This window comes from Danio rerio, chromosome 15 (assembly GCF_052040795.2).
Source record: "Danio rerio strain M-AB ecotype USA chromosome 15, GRCz13ab, whole genome shotgun sequence".
Classification (NCBI taxonomy): domain Eukaryota; kingdom Metazoa; phylum Chordata; class Actinopteri; order Cypriniformes; family Danionidae; genus Danio; species Danio rerio.
This window is the reverse complement of record NC_141035.1, coordinates 35,834,662-35,859,066: the sequence shown is the minus strand read 5'-3', so window position 1 is coordinate 35,859,066 and position 24,405 is coordinate 35,834,662. Positions and strand designations below refer to the sequence as shown.

Below are 24,405 nucleotides of genomic sequence, written 5' to 3'. Positions count from 1 at the left end.
GAAACCGGAGCACCTGGAGAAAACCCACGCAAACACGGGGAGAACATGAAAACTCCACACAGAAATGCCATCTGACTCAGCTGAATCTCGAACCAGTGACATTCTTGCTGTGAGGTGACAGCGATACCCACTGCGCCACTGTGTCACCCCTGATTTTTATTAGATTTATGTTTATTATGTCTCATAATAATTAACAATATAAGAAGTAATTAAAAATTATAACGGTCAAATAAATGTTTAACTAAATAATAATAGTAATAATAACACTACCTCATACCACTTATAGTTTGTGCTTGCCTTTAACCTACACTCTCCTAAAACATACTATGCATCTGCATGAGTAAATCATTTTCAGATACTTTGATTTTCGCAAAAAACATGCCATTTTCAAAAATGTCTTGAAGCCTGTCTGTATAAGATATGGAAGTAGTATCCATGATGTAAACCCATAGGTTTCTGAAGAACCCAAAAGAAGCTACCAGTAGGCAAGGCCAATGGTCACCAATGCAAGGGCAAAGAGGCAACATGAGCAGAGCTACAGACGCCTGCTCGCATTTTGCTTAATACTTTATTACCTGCGACTCGTTTGTGTTCTGACCACATGTGCTTGGTTGCACACTATATCAATAAAGTGTTTAGACTTTTTAAAAACACTTTTGTACAACATTGAGCCACTAAGCATTGTTCTTATGATGTGTTTCTACATGAGGAAAACGCAAATGACTTCCAAACACTTCAAATATAGTCTGTGTTAGTAAATGCAAGGTTAATTATGAAATCCAGGCATAAACTGTATGACATTTCAGATGACAGTTCTAAAGCCTACAGCCAATCAATTTGGCAGATTCTGCAGTGCATTACAATTGAAAAATTTTTACAGTAAAAAATTATAATAATTTATCGTAAATAAAAAATACATTTATAGGTGTGGTATAAGTATATTATTTCGCTCACCTGGGAAATGGAGGCCAAGTGAATGGTTTGTGAGCACAATTGAGTGCACACAGCATGCCATATCATCTGATAAATGTAATAAATAAATACATAAAAGTAACTGACTGTGTAAGGCCACATAAAACAAAACAAAAATACGATATATGAGCCGAGTTCAGCAGCTAATCAGCCGGAATCAGCTGAGGTGAAGTGACAGCGACCAGCGAGACCTAGCCGTCACTCAAGTAGCCACACCCTTAATTATGCAGACTTGATATAAGCTAATATAAAGGAAATGGTTGAGTTATAAAAAATCACCCCCTTTACAGTTGTCATGAAGGGTAATGTTAGCTATATGAACCAAAATAATTCTTTGTACCAGGCTGTAAACACCTTTTTTCTTTTGTAAAGTTGGCCATTTTAAAAGTGGGCTCAATAGAAATTTGCTCTATTATGGAGTCAGGACTAGTGGAATATCGATGAATTGCAGTGTCCTTTACTTCCGTATTTGCTTCACCAGGGAGAGCGAGAAGTTGCTGCTTGCTTGAAACACATTTAGTTTTTTGGTTTTTTCAGTTCAAATACGATGTTGTTGTATAAACAAAAAGGCAACATGTTAAAATAATGTCTATTTTTTGGCTTAAAATGTCATTAAAACAGCCTCTAAAACTAAACTGAAATGTTCAACAAAAATAAAAAAGTAACATTGAAATAATATTAATTTAAAAACTGGATTATAAACTCAATCCTAACACACCCAGAAATAAAGGTAGACAATCTATCACTGGGTGGTACCTTTTCAAAAGATACGCTTTTAACTTTGTAACTTTACGGTACACTTTTGTAATTTTAATGTATAATAGGGTTTTTTTTGTACTTCTTAGGTATTAATATGTACCTTTAAAGACCTGTTAGGAACAAACATGGCGCCCCAGTGACAGATTTTGTATTTCTGACAGTGAACACATTCTTCTACCACCAAGTTGACAAAAATGGGCTCTTATCTATGTGCCACAAGTCATTCTCATGGTAGACCTGAAGTGTGTGTGTGTGTGTGTGTGTGTGTGTGTTTGTGTGCATGTACCTCTTGGTCCGTTAAAGTGGTAGGAGGGGAAGGGAGCTCGGCTCATTCTCACTTGTCAGGATGAAGCTCTTGATGCAACCTCCAGGGTCCCCGAGGGTCTCTGAGGAGAAACTCACTAATGATCCCCCTTTTGGCCTTCTCGTGTGTTAGTATTGATTATTTACGCCTGCTTTACCCCGGTAGGGACAGCACAGTGAGAGCGTCGGCCCCACAAGAGAAAGACGTGTCAAAAAAAGGAGGAAAGGTGCAAAGATGAGCCTTTGCATCATCAACAGAAAGCAGACTGCATTTTGAGATAATCAAAGCCTCGATCAATGGATGCCAGCCAACATTCCTGACGGGACTGGAATGTTTCGTCAAAGTGGCTTCGTGGCATGATGATTGGAGTGACAATCAAACTCCAACTATGGAATGTGTTTGCCAAGCAACGATCATAACATGTGTGACATTGAGTTGGAAAAAAAACCTGGAAAAATGTGCTGGATTGCAGTTGGGTTGACGTGTCTCTTTTCCTCTTTTCGCCTGTCTGTAGGTGCTGGTTTACTCCGAGGGGCTTCATGGAAAATGGATGTTCAGCGAGATCCGAGCCGTGTTCACTCGGCGATTTCTACTGCAGAACACAGCGCTGGAGATCTTCATGGCCAATAGAAGTAATATTGTGCTACTTTGTCTTTTTGCTTTATAGATACCAAAACAGACACTCAACATGTCTTAGTTGAGAACAAAAAGAAATTAAAAGGGAAGTTCATCAAAAATTTGGATTTAAGAAACCTTAAAAGTTTCTTTTTCTTGCTGAACACAAAAGAATATATGTTGAAGAATGTTGGAAGCTGGTGGTCTTTAAAAGGAAATATGTAAATCATTGGCTGTTGGTTTCCAGCCCTCTTCAAAATATATTATTTTGTGTTCAAAGAAGAAAGAAGGTCAAACAGGTTTGTGACAAGTGAAGGGTGAGTACATGATGGCAGTGTTTTCATTTTTAGGTAAACTATCTCTTTAACCTTTCTGCTCTGCTGAGTTTTATTCACCTTTTTAACCATATAAATTTAGTCAGTATTTAGTCAACTTGCTTTGGTTACTGGTAAAATGTTTCAATATGGTTTTATTTATTTATTTTGTAGCTTTTTGATTATTAAAAAAATATATATTTTACAGAATAACAAAATCCACTGAAAATAGCAAATTTCTCCATATCTGTTAGCACTTTTTCTGATATTGCACAAATACCTCACCATACCTTTTTTTTCATTGGAACATACACATTACAATATTCCAAATTCAATGGTAGTCAGAGTTGGGTGTGATTTATTCATTCATTTTCCTTCGGCATAGTCCCTTTATTCATCAGGGGTCGCCACAGTGGAATGAACCGCCAACTTTTTCAGCATATGTTTTGCACAGTGGATACCTTTCAAGCTGCAACACATCACTGCGGAACATCCATACACACTCGTTGACACATACACAACGGCCAATTTAGTTTATTCAATTCACCTGTACCACATGTCTTTGGGCTGTAGGAGAAACCAGAGCACCCGGGGGAAACCCCTGCGAACACGGGGAGAACATGCAATCTCCACACAGAAATGCCAACTAATTCAAGCGGGACTCGAACCAGTGACCTTCCTGCTGTGAGGCAACAGTGCTAACCACTGAGCCACCGTGTCGCCCCTGGGCTTAGTTACAAAATAGTTTGTTACTATATTTATATATTTATATACTAATTATATTGCTTATTTGTTAAAAAAGTAAAGTAACAGATTTTTTTGTTGTTTAATAATTACTTGTAACATACTTGCCCTAAATACTTTAAATAAATTCAACAGTTGCATTTTTTTAGAATAATTTCTAAACCTTCAACTAAAGAAGACAATAGGATATATACAGAGCTAGTGCTGTTCCCATGCTGATAAACTTCCGGTTAACTCTTATTATTTTTTTCCATTTTAAACGATACCTTTTACAGCATCGATGTTGTAATGTAGTTACAATACAATCAGTTAAACAGACTCTAGCATTCATTTATTTTCTCAAGCGTAAAATGAGACAAAAAGCTGTTTACTCGCACGCGCCTGTCAGAATCGGCAGGCTAGCGCAGAAGCTCCATTGAATATACTGGGGTAAAATAAATGCTCATATTATAAAGATATGGCGGGGGTAAATGTAATGCAATGCAGTGCTTCTTGTACAATCTGAGACCCACTTTATATCAGATTCACTCAGCCAGTGGAGATTGCTGATTTTTAAAGAAAACAGACCTTAAACGCTCCGTTTTTGCAATGGAAAATAGTTCACCGGAAGCGATTGACACAGATTACTGGCAAATTAAAAGTCCTATTAGCATGCTTCAGCATATACCCCATTCCACATGCTTAGGAAAGAATAAATAAACTAAAAACAATTTATAATATGGGTGACGCGGTGGTGCAGTGGGTTGCATGTTCGCCTCACAGCAAGAGAGTCATTGGTTTGACCCTCGGCTGGGTTAGTTGGTGTTTCTATGTAGAGTTTGCAATGCATGTTCTCCCCGTCTTTATGTGGGTTTCCTCCGAGTGCACCGGTTTTCCCACAAGTCCAAAGACATGTGGTATAGGTGATTTGGGTATGCTAAAATTGACCATAGTATATGAGTGTGAGTGTGAATGAGTGTGTATTCCCCGTGATGGGTTGCGGCTGGAAGGGCATCTGCTGCGTAAAACATATGCTGGATAAGCGGTTCATTCCACTGTGGCAACCCCAGATTAATAAAGGGACTAAGCCAAAAAGAAAATGAATGATAATTGACAATATAATGGTATATACTTTATGAAATATGGTGTCATTATATCAGAGTGTTTAACTTTTCTGAAGTATTCGTTTTTTTTTTTTTTGTATTATTAAAGCTAAAAGGCTTTGATTGGTTAAATAATTAAAAGTAAAATGTCTGTTGTCTGTGCCTTCAGATTTATAGGGATTTTTAGTTTTGAGTCATGTAATTAAATTGCTTATTGAGTAGTTAAATTACTTTCCAGACAAAATTAATCAGAAAAGTAAATACAACTTTACTATAAAATTAGAAATAAATTACTCTTTGAAGTAACTTACCCAACACTGATGGTAGTCAGTGCGATATTTTTCAAAGGCTTGATTGTATGTAGTTTATTGTAACACGTTTTATAAAATCACATTATTCTTCATATATTTTTATTGTTATTCTTTACTGCTGCTTATTGTCTGTTGACCTCTGGGTTTTATGAAATTCCTCTCTCAGAAATGTACAATGGGTTCAGATTGGTTAACTGTTGGCCCTGTGTGTTCTGATTCACAGACTGACCAATCCACTGACCATTCCAGCACATTTCTAAACATAATAGTTTTAACAACTCATTTCTAATGACTGATTCATTTTATCTTTGCTATGATGTCAGTAAATAATATTTTACTAGATATTTTTCAAGACGCTTCTATACAGCTTAAAGTGACACTTAAAGGCTTAACTAGGTTAATTAGGTTAGCTAGGCAGGTTAGGGTAATTAGAAAAGGTATTGTATAGCGATGGTTTGTTCTATAGATTGGTTAACTGTTGGCTGTGTGTGTTCTGATTGGCAGACTGACTAATCCACTTTTTTGTAGATTTTAGTGTCATAAACTCAGGAAGAAGCCCACTGTAGTGTCTACAAGCTGTTTGTTGTAGATCTTAAAGGGATAGTTCACACAAAAATGTAAATTATGTTATCATTTACTTACCCTTCACTTGTCAAAAAAACCTGTTTAATTTTCTTTTGTTATGTCGAACACAAAATAAGATATAAACATTGATTTTCAGATTATTTATTTTATTTTCTTTACTATGGATGTCAATGGTTACTGGTTTCCAACATTCATCCATATGTCTTCTTTTGTGTTCAACAAAGTAATAACAATTTAAAACCACTTCAGATATAATTATTGACTTAAATAGATTTTTTTTTTACTATAGATGTCAATGTTTACTGGTATCCAACATTCTTCAAAATATCTTCTTTTGTGTTCAACAGAAAGTAATAAAAATTTGAAACCACTTGAGAGTGAGTAAATAGTGAGCTCTCCCTTTAAAAAAGCAATTACAATATAAATTTGTAGTTTCCATCCATATCTGTTTCATTTAATTGCTTTCCTGTTGGCTTGTAAGCCTTAGATATTTATTTAAATAAAACTTATGTCGCTACTGCAAAAGTCACATAGTGTGTCAAAATAAGAGATCCAAGCACAACAGACACATTTTATACCAGGTAAAAATTGCAATGCATGGGATTAGATCTCTGAAAAAAAAGCTTTAATACCAATTGAAAAGAAAGAGAAAATCATATGAGGGCTGAGGAAGCAGCATTTGTTTACATGTTCTGAAGTCTTTGTGCTGTTTGTGGAAATGTTTACTCGTATGTGGATGTTACTGTACTCCAGGCTGTTGTTTAAGATGTCGTCATTCCCTCCCTCAGCTTCGGTCATGTTTAACTTCCCCGATCAGCCCACGGTGAAGAAGGTGGTCTATAGTCTGCCTTGTGTCGGGGTTGGGACAAGTTATGGTCTTCCACAGGCGAGGCAAGTTGGATTCTCATTCTCTAAAACACCTGCACGTGGTCGCCATGCAAAATGTTGTTTAAAACAATGTTTACTTGCGCTTTAATTTGTTTAAACATTGAGGATGATAACCACATCAGATGTCAGAATCCATTTATTCTGACTTTACCCTTGTGCTGTTTAACTGTTTGGAATAGATTGAGGTGGAGGTAGTTAGTATTTGTGGTATGTTTTTTTTTTATGTGTGTGTGTGTGTGTGCATGTTTTTCCCTGACTGAACTCTCCAAACTGTGCCTTGCTCTTTTGTGGTTTTTCAAATGCAGTTCAGTTTAGTAACATGTAGACAAAGTGCTGTCATAAATATAATTAGATTCAGTTAATAAATTACAAATGAATACATTCATCAATTGTTATTATATGTGTATACATAGGTTTAAGGTATTTATATAATTTCTATTTAATTATATATATATATATATATACATATATATATATATATATATATATATATATATATATATATATATATATATATATATATATATATATATATATATATATATATATATATATATATATATATATATTAGATTAGTCAGTACTGAAGCCAAATCTGGAGCTAATCTAACAAAATAACTTATGATAATGGTCCAAATATTAGTAGCCCAAATTTGAATGTTATGAAAAAACATTAAATAAAACATTTTAAAAGTGGAAAAATCAATAGAAAACAAAATACAAAATTTAGTTTAAAGTTTTTTTTTTCAGTTTTTTTAATTTATTTGGTGATTTAAAATAATATTTTAAAAAATGTATCTGTCTAATAAATCAGTTTTGTTTAAATGCATCAAAATATATTTCTTATATTCACCGAGAAATATATTTTCTAGTTATATTGCAAGATACTAGTATTCATCCTAAAGCACAATTTAAAGGATTAAATAGGTCAATTAGCTTAACTAATTAGGTTAATCGGGCAAATCATTGGACAACAATGGTTTGTTTTGTAGTTAATCTGGGGACAAATATTCTTAAGGGTCTAATAAAAGTGACCTTCAGAATATATATTTTAAAAAATTTAATGTTTTTTTTTATTTCTGCCAAACTAAAATAAATAAGCGTTTCTCCAGAAGAAAAAATATTATTGTAAATACTGGGAAAATTCCATTGGTCTGTTAAACGTCACCTGGGAAATACAACTGTAATACAATACAGTTAATAGCAACTCTCACATGGTCGCCCACTGAAGCTAAGCAAGGCTGCACATGACATGAGTAAGCTAGGTTGCTGCAAGACATGGTGATAGTGAGACCAGCGGGGGGGGGCGCTCAATCTGCAGTCCATGTGGGTCCTAATGCCCCAGTATATTAATTGGGATTTTTCAGATGAAATGTTAAACTGAGGTTCTGACTCCCTGTGGTCATTTAATATAGACAGGGTGCTCTGCCCCGGCATCCTGGCCAAATTTGCCCACTGGCCTTTGTCCATAATGGCCTCCTAACCATTCCCATATCATAATTGGCTTTATCACTCTGTCTCTTCTCCACCAATCAGCTGGTGTGTGGTCTGGCGCAATATCTCATCGCATAATCCAGGTGGATGCTGCACAATGGTGATGGATGATATTTACCCCCAGAAGTGTGTAAAGCACTTTGAGCGTTCAGAAAAGCGCCATATAAATGTAAGGAATTATTATTATAAATATATATTTAAAAAAAAGAAAAAAAAATATATAGATATATAAAAAATATATATAAATATATATATATAAAAAAAATATATATATATATATATATATATATATATATATATATATATATATATATATATATATATATATATATATATATATAAATACATTTTCCATTAACTCAAATTTTCTAGAATTAAAAAAAAGCCCTTTACTTAGGTCGTTTCTTGTAAATTTACATCAGACAATGACACTTGGTCAAAATAATTTAATTTATTATGATTAAACATTTTTGAATTATCCAGTCAGATTCCTTCTGAAATTAAAACACATGCATTTCCTTGACATCTAATATTGAGCACAAACATGCTCTTTTTTGTAATTTAAAGGAAAAAAAAAAATCAACAACAACAAAAATCTGTATTACAATACTTTTATTTAAACTTTAGAATTAATGTTTACAGACATTTATAGAATATTAAAAATACAAATATTAGCATTATACTCAAACCCATGGCTAGGGCCATACGGAATCTGTGGACGTTTTTTGCTATTTCTGCTGAGAATTTTAGTAAAAAATCTACAGATTTCTGCGCAAGGATTTTGGGAGTATCATAACTAAAACCTTAGTATGTGAAAAAATATATAATACCTTTTTAACTTTTATTTAATGTTTAAAATGCAAATGCAATTAGATTTACTTTATTTGGTAAACAAAGCAAGTCTCTCATATAATATATCTACTAAAAGACAGAAAATAATACTGTACAAACTGCATTGTACATAAATCAGATGCACATTTTTATATTAGTCAATAATATTACTGAAATTAATTAAAAACCCATAAATATAGATTTACACACATTTACTCAAGTAAATAAGTGAAGTTTTTAAACTAATTTCGAGAGGAGCACGTGATATAATTGACTGCAGCTGGCCACCTATCTACACTCATTAGTTAGCCAATCAGATCTATCCCAACTCACTATAAGTAGCCTAGCTAGATATTACTCTCTTATCTTAGTTTTCCGAAAAAAAAAACATCCACCCCCTTTCTCCTCCTTTTCTCCTTTACAAAAAAGGGGAGCTCTCGAGAACCACCTGATCTCGTACTCCCCTCACATGCTCTATGGACCTGGCGGGAGCCCTGGGCTCAACTATCTCCGAGCTCAGGGTTCTCTCCCGGGACAGCATGCCAAACCTGCTTACAGTTGTCAAGCAATATATAAGTGTGAACTCTTGAAACAAAAAATCTGCGGAATTCTGTGCATGCAGATTCCGTATGGGCCTACCCATGGCTCATAAAATCAGTAATTCAACAGTAAGTGGTCTTTAAATGCTCACGACAATTAATACGTTCTAATAATGCTAATAATAATACTCAAGACTAATTTCAAAGAATCATTGACACAAAACACAAAAGAGACATGAAACAAAAGATACACACACAAGTCCCGCACGTGGATGTGAATCCCTGAGCGAGTCTCTGCAGCAGAGTGTGTGTTGTCCTCATATTTTCAGCATGTGCGCTGTATATACTTCAATAGCAGAGGCGCATTATGGTCATCTGCAAAGAATCTCTTCTGCTGGAACTGATGCATTCATTACACACCACAGTAAAGAGCGTGACAGCCTCGCGTGTGTGTGAGCTGGTGTACTCTTTTGTCTTTTTTTGGGAAGCTAAATGTTACAATGTCATATTTTGAGTTATAATCCATCTGCGGAACAAGCCAAGTCCACAATAATCAGAGTAAAATGAAAGCAAATGTGGAGCTGGACTCAAGATTTGTGCTTTTTTTTTGTTTTTTTTTGCAGGCGTATTTCGTTGGCCAGCCCTCGCCAGCTCTTCAAGTCCTCTAATATGACGCAGCGCTGGCAGAGACGCGAGATCTCCAACTTTGAGTATCTGATGTTTCTCAATACCATCGCAGGTCAGCTTTAAATTGTCAGCTGTAAACAGACATTAAAACTAATGCATGTTAGGGCATTTATAAATGTTTATGATTAGTGAAACACAGGCTTAAATTTTTTATTTGGGGGGGCTTTTTCTGTTTATTAATAACTATTTGTTTATATATAATGTTATCATAAGTAGTATTATTTATTATATCCATATTTATGTTTGTTTTATTAAAAACAAGCTTAGATTTGCCCACCTGTCAGGTTTTAGACCATATGGAACACAGCATGTGTATTTGGATATTACTCAGCTTTTTTGAACACACTTCATTATTATTTTTTATTTATTTGTTTGCTGGAAATTAAAACTGAATTTAGAAATAGTTTTAAAACAAATCTTTGCGCTTAACAAAACAAATGTAATTATGTAGGCTAATGGATATCTTTGCGTACGACACGTTTTACTATCCACGAGAGTGAAAGCGAAAGTAAAGAATGAAAAGGCCTTATCTCTCATTCTCGCGCTGCAGATGCTTTGTTTAACTGTTTTCTCACTAGTGAAGTGTTCAGTTTTTCCACTTACAAAGTCGTCATGTAAATAGCAAATGTGCTATGGTGTGGCACAACTGGCTCTTCAAGGGAATGGGAGATGAGACTCTGATTGGTTTATTCTCAAAACACACCTATAACTCATTAAGAGAATAAGCTCAACCCTGTAAGACCATGCGCCACTGCGCAAAGTGGATTTTTTCGTCCTTTAAATAGCAAAAGTGGATTCTTATGTAGATTGTTAATTTGTTCATTCATTCATTCATTTATTTATTCAAGATTTAAGTTTGTATCTGAATACAAAAAATAATTATTTCTTTAGTTTGTTCGTTCATTCGTTTATTCATTTAAGATTTGAAATTTGTATTTACATGCAAAAATTCATTCATTCATTTATTAATTTATTCGTTCATTCATTCATTCATTTATGCATTTGCTTATTCATTCATTCATTAGCTTATTTATTTAAGATTTGAGATTTGTATTTGGAATACACAAATTCATTCATTTATTCATTCATTCGTTTATTCATTCAAGATTTAAGATTTGTATCTGAATACAAAAATTCATTCATTCATTCATTTATTCATTCATTCATTCATTCATTCATTCATTTATTAGTTTGTTCATGTGTTCATTCATGTATTCAAGATTTGAGATTTTTATCTGAATACAAAAATTCATTCATTCATTAGTTTGTTCGTTTGTTCACTGATTTATTCATGTGATTATTTATACAAAAATCCAATCATTCATTCCTTCTTTCATTCACTTATTTATTGTTTTTTTTTTCAGAGTTTAGAAAGTGTTTGTATCTGAATACCAAATGATAATTTTATTTTATTTTTATTTATTTTATGAATAAATTAATATCTTGTTTATAACATTTTATACATTTTATTTTGTTTTGTAAAAACTGTAACAATCATTAATTTAAAATTAAAATTAACTAAGATCATTCATCTACTTCATTCAATCATTCATTCATTCATTTATCAGGGTTTAGAATATATTTGTATATGCAAACACAAATAGTATGTTTTATTTAATTTATTATACATATTCACATTGTATATTTCCATGAGCATTAACTAAAACATATTGATGCTTTTGAAGTATTTTTCATCGTTGATGTTAATTAATACCCAGTTTAGGTAGCTAATCATTTTGTTTTTTAAATATAATTATTCTATTTTATTTTATTTTGTCATTTATTATCCATATCTCTCAAAACATAAACAAAAAAACACTCTCAGTCAGAAATTCACTGTTTTCCCCCTTATTATTTATTTAGGAGCTATATTTTCTCCTCATACTCAGACTCCTTATTGTTGCACAGCAGCGCGAGCTGTGGACTCTTTGGGATAATTAGTGTGTCTCTGAGTTGAAATGCTCTGTTGCAAAGTCTCTGAAGTGAACTAGTGCGAACACGCGGCACACACACACACACACACACACACACACACACACACACACACACACACACACATACACACCTCCTCCTGACACTGAAATGTGTCATCCCTGCTCGCGCTACATATTCATGCATATTTATATTTAGCTCCGGCGTGAGTTCGAAACATTATTGTCAGCTAATTAGATGTAAGGCAGAGTTTGGAAGGGGGTAAAATTCATTAAAGGCAGGAGTGGTAATGACCTGAGCTGACAGAGGTGTCAGTGAAACCCCGGCCCACCGACAGCACATAGAGAGGGGTGTTAATGTGAAGCCGCTCCGCTCCTAATTAAACACTATTGCGCTGATATTAACATCTTCCACCCAGGCCTCGGTCCTGTCAGCTCAAACTCCCCTCATCGCAACCTTTCTCTTCCTCTCGGCCCCACTTTCACTGTGTGGCATTAACCTGGTTAATCAAGTCTAGCTCTTCTCAGACCTGGCCTGTCGCTAAAATCATTATGCGCAACCCTTTCAGATGGATATGGATTGTCTTAGTGTAAGTATCTGGTTGCAGGAATACTGTAAAAATATTTTATTCATTTTTATTTTATTTATTTATTTATTTATTTATTTATTTATTTATTTATTTATTTATATTTTATTATTTATTTATTTTTTTAACATTAACATTGCTCAAGCTACAGTACTTATTATTTTTGTTAAAAATAATTGTTAATAAAAATAACGGTTCATGGTTAATTCATGTTAACTCAAATCTGTTTTGATTTTAATAATGTTTTACTAAAAGTTGAGGGTATCATTAAAATTAGCAAAGTATTTGGTATGTTTCGTGTTTCGTTTTTAGTTTATTTTAATAAACATACAATATATATATATATTTATTTAATTTCATTTTATCATGGGTAATAATAAATACTGATAAATACTTTAATTAAAATTAGCATTAACTTTACCTATAATAAATTATTTCAAATATTATGTATATATTTAAAACTTACAATTGTAACTTACACTATCAATAACAATATTTCTGTTTATTTTAACAAAATCAAAGTAATCTCTGTCATGTTTGTTTAATGAGCATCATTAAAATGAAACTACTTGTACTGTATTAAAGCTCTTGAGGGCTTTATAAATCAAAGCCTTAGTCATTGATCTGTTCTGTTTAAGAGGAAGATTAATGACTCATTTATGATTTCTGTGATAATTAGTCTGCACACACACATGCACACTCCACAATCACCTTAGTTTGTGAGAGCTCAATTTTTGAAGCTTATTGATGTAAACAGTTAGTAAAGACTAGGTTTGGAGACATCTACGTATACCGTCTTAAAGACACAGCAGTCTAATTATGTACTGTTAATTTAATTAAATCTAAAGTAATGCCAAAAAAGCCTCATTATTTACTCTCCCTCGTGGGGTTTTAAACCTCTATTAGTTTCTTTTTTCTGTTGAACAAAAAATAAGATATTTTGAAGAAGGCTGGTTACTGGTGCCCTTCGGCTTCCATAGGAAAAAAAAACAATGTAAGTCAATATTTGCCAGCTACCAGCATTATTCCAAATATCTTTTTTTTTCTTCTATTTTTTAAACAAGGACAAGTTACTTATGGCATTTTTGGGGTGAACTATCCTTTTAATATTAATAGTAAAATATAGTAAAAACTAAAAAAAAATGCACTGCTGTTGGCTGTTGTATGTTTCATAGCCTTTTTAAAATATATAGATTAATAGAATTTATTTATTTTTCTAAAATCAGTGTATATCTATTTGTGCGTGTTTTTATACACACACACACATATACACATATACACATATATATATATATATATATATATATATATATATATATATATATATATATATATATATATATATATATATATATATATATATATATATATTATTTACAGTAAATATATATTATTTACAGTAAATATATATATTTACTAAAATGTCAAATTAATTCCCGTGTCTGGCCACAGGATCCATTCTACATCAGAAAGCTATTGGTGTAACTTTCTAAATAATTTATCATTTATTTGTTAATGTAAATATGACAGAAATCAAAATACTTTTTTATTAGATTGTTTACAAAGTGTAAATAACTATCACAGGGTCTGACAAAGAAGCTGAAAATCTCAGTAAAAAAGAAACCACCTCACTTGCTTTTGTTCACTCATTTAAGTGGACTGTTAGTATACTAATGTTTGGAATAGTGAATTAGGGTATACACACCTAGGGCGCGATTTTGGATACAGCCGCAGACTGTTGAAAAGTTTGTTCTGGAACTTTCGCTCCCTGATTGGTAAAGTAAACGGCAGGTTCCAAAATAAGGGCATGCCCAGTGAGCATGAATGATCATGAGTTTTAGGGTGTATAGGGAAAAGGAATGTGTCGTTACATCTCAACGTGTTCTGGGTATTAAGGACACGTTAGCCTGAATCCCCTTATGAGTTGTCTCTAGTTCCACTTTAGGGCTGGAGACAGATTTTTTTCAGCTACTCACACACCCAAAGAGGTTTTATATAGGTATTTGCACATTAGTCCATTTCATTCTGAATGTTTGTAAGATGTTTTTCAAAGATATTATCACAGAACGGTCAGCTTTTACTGATTTGCATTGGTTCACATTGTGCACTCCTTGCCTTGTCCAATAACTTGGCAGAACACAACTCGCCATGGAGTAGATTCCCATTTAAGTGGACAGATTGTTTTTCTGAAAAAATTCCGAAATTCTTTATGAGGCAATCTTGACATCGTTTTAAATCCCACTAGTGTAAACTTGGCCTGTAAGACACTATCAAAACTGAATTGGTTTATTTGAATGGATACCCAGCCCTGTTCTCTGCATCACCATATGCCCGTCTGTGGGTTAAACTTACTGTGGAGGATTTTGACTGAGCCCTGGATCAGGTTTCAGTTGTGCCCTCTAAGAGTGCCAGAGGAAATACAAGGCTTCATGTCCTCGTCTGAGTATAATCACACTTTAAAGATGAAATAGCCGCTCTGTATCTCTTGAAGAGCTTCAGTATATCAGCAGTGTTGTCATCATAGCTCCACATCACAGTGGTGGAGCAAGTAGACTGAATCCTTTCTGATCCCACAGTAAATGCAGCTCACTCCAGCACCTTTACATGCAGCATTTCACAAAATCTTGCTGTAGGGCTTTTTTCCTTGCTGAATAGTTAAACAGAATTTAAATCTTCAGAAATTACTGATCTACTGGAATTTTCATGCACAACCATCTCTAGGGTTCACAGAGAATGGTCTGAAAAAAGAGAAAATATCTCGTGAGCCGCAGTTCTGTGGGAGCAAACGCCTTGTTGATGCCAGAGGTCAGAGGAGAATGGCCAGACTGGTTCGAGCTGATAGAAAGGCAACAGGGAATCAAATAACCACTCGTTAGAACCGAGGTATGCAGAAGAGCATCTCTGAACGCACAACACATTGAACCTTGAGGCGGAAGGGCTACAGTAGCAGATGACCACACCGGGTGCCACTCCTGTCAGCTAAGAACAGGAAACTGAGGCTATAATTCGTACAGATGGATGGATGGATGGATGGATAGTCAGACAGACAGATAGACAGATAGTCAGTCAGTCAGTCAGCCACTAGGTAGTATTTGTGGACACTGATCAACATAAAAGTTAGCATCTATATTATTCTGAGTCCTACATTTCTTTCTCAGTGAAGACTCTGTCATCTGATAGAAATTAAAGGGCATTTAGAGAAGAGTCAAGCCATTTTATAACTCCCTTCTTATGATTCGTTCTCCTGTGACAGTTCTTACCATCTGAAATCCATATTCCCAGCAGCAAAGAAACAGGCGCGGGCCAGAAAGAAAGAAAGAAAGAGCGAGAGAGATAAGGAAAGATGAAGAGAGGGAAATGCAAGGAGAAAAAGACAAAGCCACATCTGGCGCCTATTGCATTGCCGCATATGTGCATCGTCATGGATACTTCATATAGGTCTCCATGGTTACCGCAACTCTCCAGCCAATCAAAGCAGAAGCCCAGCGGTGCCACAGGGAGGGGCGTGGGGGGCACAGTGTCGTCTTCTGGAACAATCTGCATGCCTTTAATTACACCCACGCCACAACTTCACCACACAATTTTCACTTTCAGGAAACTTTCACCAAGAAAGCGGACCCACGAAACCTTTTATAACCCTCCGCCACTGTAACACAGTCATTAGGCTCGGTGACAGACAACCACAGCAACATCTGCCTGTTCATCTCGTTGAAGACTCCATTACTGTACATGTTATTAGGAAAAATCAGAGCTGTTGTTATCATCTCAGCTCACAGTGGGATACGATGTTTGTCATTACACACAGCATGCTCATTTATTGCTTTTTTATAAACAAGGCACTAATGCTGTCAATCATGGCTTTCATTTTGTTTTTCTATTGATTTAGTCAGATTATGGGGATGGAGACAAGCACAAAATCATGTAGTCATGAACTCTGCAAAAGCAACTCATTGGACTCTGTTTTAACAATATTGATGCAAAGTCTAAAGCGCATGGCGCAAAAGCATTAACAGCATGTCCACATCCACTTTTGCTATTTTAAGGACGGAAAAATACGGTTTGCGCCGCGGTGCATGGTCTAACAGGGTTGTGCTTATTGTCTTAATGAGTTGTGGGTGTGTTTTGAGCATAACGTGCATTAAACCAGTCAGATTTTTATATCCTAATTCCTTTAATTCTGTGTTCTCACCAGACTCGGAACGCACAAATAAATCTAGCTATTCGCACATAAACAGACGCGTGAACTTTTAAATTTACTCGCTTCATTCGCGCGTCAAAATCTGTTTTATTCGAACGTCAAATTCACTTCACAACAGACGCGGATTTGCATGATGGGCAGGGCTTCTGTCTGCCCGGTGACTCTAGCTTCGTTGCTAAATGGCTAACATGGATTTTTTTTGAGAAAACAGTGTTTATGTGCTTTATGAAGGCTGAAAAACAGCGTCGATTCGTTTAGAGCTGTCTCTGAGTCCACTAGATCCTTTCAGAGGTGCACCAGCTCTGTGAGTCAATAAACTTCTCCAGAAACCTAAACTGGATGATGGAAGCATTCAGCGGTGCTTCTGACTGAGCCAAGCCCAGTTTGATGAACTGTTGTCGGTGTGTGCGTGAAGATTTTCCTCACCAACACCAACAACAGGCTCTACATCATAATCACACCCCCACAAGAGCAAGCTCCTGATTGGTTAACACGGCGCGAATGTCCGCTGAAGTTTAGATTTTCCAACTCGAGCGGTTCGTGTGTTAAGCGCGTCAAACGTACAAAACGCACAATTCAGGTCATTTGTGCCCCACGTATAACGCCACAGGATATCATAAATCACTCACGCTTGACGCTTTTTCCGTGTTTGGTGTGAACACAGCATAAGAGTTAGGTGTGTAGTGCCATGGCACATTCGCTGTTTACATGGCAGACTTTGTAAGTGGAAAAATTGAATGCTTCACTAGCGAGAAAACAGTTTAACAGACCATCTGTTTGAGGATAAAAATTGAGCCTCCATTCAGTCTGTATACTTTCTCTTTACTTTACTGTTACTCTTTACTCCTTAGGAAACGGTCTTCCACGCACTCCACTGAAGACGTCCGCTAGCCTACATATTTAATATCTTTTAAGCACAAAGATTTGTTTCTAAACTATTTCTAAATTCAGTTATATCCAAACACTTGTCCTATACTGCCTCATAAGGTGATACATACATCTCCAAAACCAGACAGGTGGACAAATCTAAACTTGTTTTTATTAAAAATAAATATAAATATGCGTATAATGAATAATAATATAATAGTAATTATACAAATGCAAATTGTCATGAATAAACTGAAAAAAGCCCAACCTAGATAAAGAAGACATGGAGGTAGTGTTTTTTTTTTTTATCTATGTAGTAAATAATCATTTTTGTAACATTTTAATCCTTTATTTTTTTATATATAAATATATTTATGTATTCCTGTACATTCTGTGTGTATTAAGCGTTTGAACCTGCATAGGTGCATAACTTACGAGCTCTGCACTGGACACTTTTTACTTGGTCAACAGCAGTCTATTTCAGTGTCTCAGAATAGCAACACATCAACAATGCACCCTAACACGCCTCCTTTATAGACTGTTACACCCATGAGTCCACAAACTAGCGCAAATGGATTTGCTATTTAAACAACGTGGCTCAAAACATGAAAATTAAGGTTGCGCTGGTATAAAAATAGCAACAAATCACGACAAAAACGTCTTGCGCCTTATTGCTCTGGGTGTATGATAGGACCCATTATGTGGTCAAGAGCTACAGCCAAATTTCTGATTGGCACTGGGATGCCCACCTTCCTGTTACTAAATTCAGTGCCCACTTTTATTTTTTCAGGAAGGACATACAATGATCTGAACCAGTATCCTGTTTTCCCCTGGGTCCTCACTAATTTTGAGTCGGAAGAGCTGGACCTGACAGTTCCCAGCAACTTTAGAGACCTTTCAAAGGTATCTTTATGTCTGTCTGTCCGTCAAATGATCTGTGTGAGAAATACATAAAATGTGAGGACTGATTTGCTAATTTTTTCGACATTTCTTTTTCTTTTCTATCTTTGTTACTTTAGGGCAGTGGTCGCAAACTCTATTCCTTGAGGGCCACAGCTCTGCATAGTTCACACCTGCTTAATAGTCTCTAGTAGTCTAGTAGTCTGGAACACCTTGATTAGTTGGATCAGCGGTGTTTGATTAGTGTTGGAGCAAAACTGTGCAGATCTGCAGCCCTCCTGGAATCCAGTTTGAGACCTATGCTTTAGGGTAATAGAGCATTTCTAGGGTACGTCTATCTAGGGTACTTGATATCTGTCTATTTTATTTGGCTGATAGTTTCAAGTGTATTATCAGAACTTGGAAAAAGTTATTTTCATATCTTTATATGATCCTTAAGCTTTGCAACATTTATTTAATATTGCTACATTATCAGCTTTGAAAACTTTTAAACGTCTTGTAATGTTTTGAAAGAAAGTTGTAACTGTTTTTCATCATTTGGTACAATTTATGAATTGCGAATGTGGAAACTGTGACATTTCTCTTGTGAATTTTTGTATGCAGTTTTATGTGCTGCTGTATTGACCAGGTCTCACTGGAATAAGAGAGTAATATCGCAACGTGACCTCCTGCTTTATTAAAGGATTAATTATAAACTAAGAAATAATAATAGTAACTTCTATCTATCTAGTAGACATTTAAACTTTACAAACCATGACAATTGTAAAACAATAAAGTTCTCTTTTCAGCATGAACATTAAGGATTGTCAGTTTTTTGTAGTATCTTCTTAAATCAGGGTTTAAATGCTAGGATTTTTTTCTAGATACATTCACAAAGCTCATGATTTTAGCTTGTTTTTGCTTTAGATCGAAATCATTTGCATTTCTGTCTGCATTTCTCCTCTCCAGCTGCTCTATACCTTCATCAGGTTGTCACGTTCTCTCTTTCTCATGCGCTCATTTGCTTACGTTTACATCTCACAAGCTCACTGACCTGAAAACAACCACATTCCTGTCTGAGCCAATCTCTCTCTATACAGCTCTCTCTCTCTCTCTCTCTCTCTCTCTCTCTGTCTCTCTCTCTCTCTCTCTCTCTCTCTCTCTCTCTCTCTCTCTCTCTCTCTCGTTCTCTCAACACCTCTAATTCTCTTTCCAAGTTATTGCATATTAGGAAACCGCTTTACTACTTTTTTTAGTGTTTTATGACATCAATTTTATGTTCTTCAATAATGGTGTATTTTTATGGTAAAATCTATTTTAGATAAACAATACATAAAAGAGAATTTTATCTATCATCTATCATCTATCTATCTATCTATCAACTGTTTGTCTGTCTGTCCGTCCACTCATCTATGAATCTTTTCTATTGGCTATGAAGGTTTTGGGTTTATCTTCACTATAATTCTTACACTCTTAAAAAAATAAAGGTTTGTTATTGGTATTAATGGTTCCATGAAGAACTTTAAACAAAAATGTGACTTTTCCATAACAGGTTCCTTAGAATGGAAGAAAGTTCTTTTAGGTTCTACAAATACTAAGTGCTGAAAAATAGGCGACGCGGTGACGCAGTCGCCTCACAGCAAACAGGTCGCTGGTTCGAGCATCGGCTGGCCAGCTGTCAGCATGTCAGCTGGCATTTCTGTGTGGAGTTTGCATGTTCTCCCTGCATTTGCGTGGGTTTCCTCAGGGTGCTCCGGTTTCCTCCACAGTCCAAAGACATGCAGTACAGGGGAATTGAGTAGACTAAATTGTCCATACTGTATGAGTGTGAATGAGTGTGTATGGATGTTTCCCAGGATGGGTTGCGGCTGAAAGGACATCCGCTGCATAAAACATATGCTGGATAAGTTGGCGGTTCATTCCGCTGTGGCATCACCAGATTAACAAAGAAAATGAATGACTGAAAGATACTTTGGGGAACCAAAATTGCTCTTCTATGGCATTGCTGCAATAGAAGTGTAAGCTTCCTGCATTCAACATCAGTAATATCTTTCTAAAGCCTCTTCTCCTACAGAGCTGTAGTCCCTAAACATGTCAGTGTGGCACCAGGTGGGCAGAGGAAGCCCCCTGGCCTGTGGACGACAGTGATGTATTGTAATGTATGCTTGTGACATCCACCCTGTGCTGTTTACCAGCTTGAGCTGCCTTCATTAGCAGGAGTTCACAGGCCTGCGGCCGTCCTGACGCATGTCCTTGGCCAACCTGGGGCTCTAACCTCTGAAGGTTCACTGCTGCTGAAACAAAAACGGGGGCTTTAACCTCCCTCCCGAGTCTCTTGCTGTGAAGACCCCTGCCTTTGTTCAATAATGTATGGAGGGGTGCGCAGCCTCAGGGCCGAATGTGCGTAGGAGGGGAGTGTGTGTTATTGTAGATAATGAGGTAGGCGGCTTTTTTGGCTTTGTGGTGAATATGCTTTGTTCAGCTCCTGTTCTTTTTTCACCCAGTCTTACCAAAATGTGTGTTCATCCATGCTACAGATTAACAGCAGGGACAGGCACAATTCAAAACTTAAGAATAGACTCTTTTTGTGGATTCATGAGTGAGAATCTGAACATCTGAATTAAATCTACCAATCCACCTGCCCGTCTATCTATCTATCTATCTATCTATCTATCTATCTATCTATCTATCTATCTATCTATCTATCTATCTATCTATCTATCTATCTATCTATCTATCTATCTATCTATCTATCTATCTATCTATCTATCTATCTATCTATCTATCTATCTATCTATCTATCTATCTATCTATCTATCTATCTATCCATCCATCCATCCATCCGTCCATCCGTCCATGTTTTTGTTTGCTGTCTATCTGTTGTTTAATTTATTGTTACTTTTATTCTATTATTCATTTTGCCTTTGTGTCATTCTTTATTAATCTTTCTATTTTTCAGTCTATCCACCATTCTGTTTGTCTTGCCCCTCCTTTATTTTGTCCATAAAAGCAAATATTGTCATCTTGCATTCAAACATTTCTGGGGAAACATTCAAAGTTGGCCTGCCGGTTCTCTTGAACACACCCTCAAATTCTCACCTGCCATTCTCACACAACTCCCAGAGTCCCAGACACGCAAACCAAGCACCGCTGCACCATGAGCCTTGGTCACGTGACCCGGCCAGCAGGAAACAGCTGCCAGTCATACTGGTGCGAATGCCCTGCAGCGCCATCCTGATGGGCAGCATTGTGGTGAAATATCCCGCTTGATGTGTACCGTAATTCCCCTCTCAACCCTTCCTACAATACACACCTGAAATTATTCCACCAATAGAGTGTGCATTCAACTGTACAGCGAATAACGAAAAACAGGTCTCTGGGCGCCCCGGGGCTAAGACTAGCACATTTTTGCATGGCAGCTACATTGACACGGCGGACAGATTTATTAGAATCTAATGATTATTTCCTTTTTGACGGACAGGTGGCTGATAGAAAAGGGAAGCCGTCTCGCTCGCAGCTATTAATTGGCGCGTGCTAATGCGAAGCCATCATACGCTACACCCAAGCCGACTCTCCGTTGCGATACCGCGTTTTTTATTCCACTTCTTTTGTGCAGCTTTGACAGGAAATTAGATGAAGTGTCTCCAACGGATCTTTTGGAGTGGGCTAGCGAGGTAGAGCGGAGAACTGACAGCAAACATAATTACCTGAGTTGTGCAAATCTCTTGTTATGAATGTCTGATTGTTCAAGCGCACATAATTCTAGTTGACTGGACTTGCGTTCACACAATTAGAAGCTCACCAAATATCAATCCCCAGGTATCAGTCACAAAATTTTCTCACGACTTATGAATTTCTCGTGATCTGTCCGTCTGTCCATCCGTATAAATCTATCTATCTATCTATCTATCTATCTATCTATCTATCTATCTATCTATCTATCTATCTATCTATCTATCTATCTATCTATCTATCTGTCTATCTGTCTATCTATCTATCTATCTATCTATCTATCTATCTATCTATCTATCTATCTATCTATCTATCTATCTATCTGCTACTCTGTCCATCTATCCATCCTTTTAAGTATCTATCTCAGAATCTGTAGATCCATCCATCCATCCATCCATCCATTGTTTTAAGTATCTATCTATCTTTTTATCTATCTCTGTGTGTGCGTGTCTGTCTGTCCGTCCGTCCGTCCATCCATCCATCCAAATTTCCATCTGAATGTGAATCTATTCATCCATTTATCCATCCACCCAGTTTCAAAACAGTGTTACAGTTTAGCACAAGATTTTAGCTCACTTGCAAAAGCTCATACCTTTTCCAAAACAGTTCACTCATGTGTCAAAACTAAATTTCCTTTTCTTTTAAACAGTCCCCTTCGTCCTTGTAGCATTGTGTAAGCACTTCAAGTCAAAATGTTTAGATGTTTTGTCACTATGGCACAGGACCACTATAATATCCCTCATGTCCACTCTACAGTCTTAGCCCTTTCCTTCACTGGAAATAATAACTGTACTGTTTTTGTCTAGCTAACAGAATACAATTGTGTATAAAACTGAAAAAAAAAATATGATTTTAGGGTAAGAGAAGCCTCCAAGGTTTGAAATCACACATTGCACTCATACTGCCAAGGAAATGGTAACTCCTTTTTTTATTGTAATGATCAACCACACTTAAAGTAACTTCCATATATCAGAGCAAAAAGAATAAATAACCGTAATAAATTGTAAAAAAATCTTCCAAGCATTCACCTACTGTATTCATGTTATTATGGTATTGACTAATTTTGACAATTGAACAGACTATTGTGCATGTGATGACTTATACAATGAAATGACGCTGACACATTTTGGAGAGAACAACCATTAGACTGAGAATTAATAATCAATTTAGATTAACAAGATTCACTTGGAAATTGTGCTAAATGTAGGCTATCTGTATTTAATCATTTGCAAAGATGTACTTAGACATTTGCAATTTGATGAAATGAATGAGAAATTCAATTCTGTTGTGAACAATTGCCAAGTGTTTCGGAGGTTTGTCCATGTTGTTTTGAGAATGTAATTTCTGTTGCAAGAAATGAGCCAAACCAATGGAGAAAAACTGTAAGTGTGTTTTCATTCCTTCTTGTTGTATCCTAAAATCAAAAGGCCTTGCTTTGCCTTCCAGCTGTTTACCAGCACGCTGCAGAGAAGTGCATTATGGGTAAAGTCAAGCGGGCTTTCCTAAAGACCCTCCTGCATTTACTTTCATTTTTTCCTCCTCCTGTACTCCACCACCATCCTCTTCCACTTCCTCGAAAACGCCCGGCAAGTCTTTTTTGGAGGTGCATCTGCTTTGTTTTGACTTGCAGGAGCTTGATTGCATTAGACCGAAGCTGCACATTGTGGCTGACGAGGCCAGAGAAAACAAGCGCTACTCCTCCTGACAGCCCGATGCCGACACACACACACACACACACACACATCCTTAATGCAATTTTCTCTGATATACGAAATACAGAATGAGCCTCTCCAGGGGAGGCAGTGCAGATTGCACCAAATGACGGCACTACGATGCACAAATGACTGGCTTTTCTTTTGAACATGAGAGAGTAGCCAACTGAATGATAATCGTTCTTGAGGCTGTAGTTTGTATGCTGCAAAATGAGGTAAACAGAGTGAGAGGATGACTTGTTTTAAATGTTGTCTCGCGGTTCGTTGTCATTAGGTTTCATGAGCTTCACAAGGCAGACCTGTCAGAAGCCGCTTTTTGAAGAAGACTTTTTTTTTAACAAAGTTCATTTTATTTCAGCTGCCTTACTTGCATG

The 24,405-nt window shown here is 36.0% G+C and overlaps 1 protein-coding gene across 8 annotated transcripts in view; it reads left to right on the top strand.

The window, feature by feature from the left end:
* The window catches only part of nbeab (neurobeachin b), a 569,044-nt gene that overhangs the window by 443,401 nt on the left and 101,238 nt on the right, over positions 1-24,405 (top strand). For all 8 annotated transcript variants that reach the window (XM_087284306.1, XM_087284305.1, XM_087284304.1 and 5 more), the window contains 4 exons: positions 2,550-2,667; positions 6,475-6,577; positions 10,062-10,177; positions 18,499-18,611. In XM_087284306.1, coding sequence (XP_087140432.1) covers positions 2,550-2,667; positions 6,475-6,577; positions 10,062-10,177; positions 18,499-18,611 — 450 coding nt within the window. The remainder of the gene's footprint in view (positions 1-2,549; positions 2,668-6,474; positions 6,578-10,061; positions 10,178-18,498; positions 18,612-24,405) is intronic.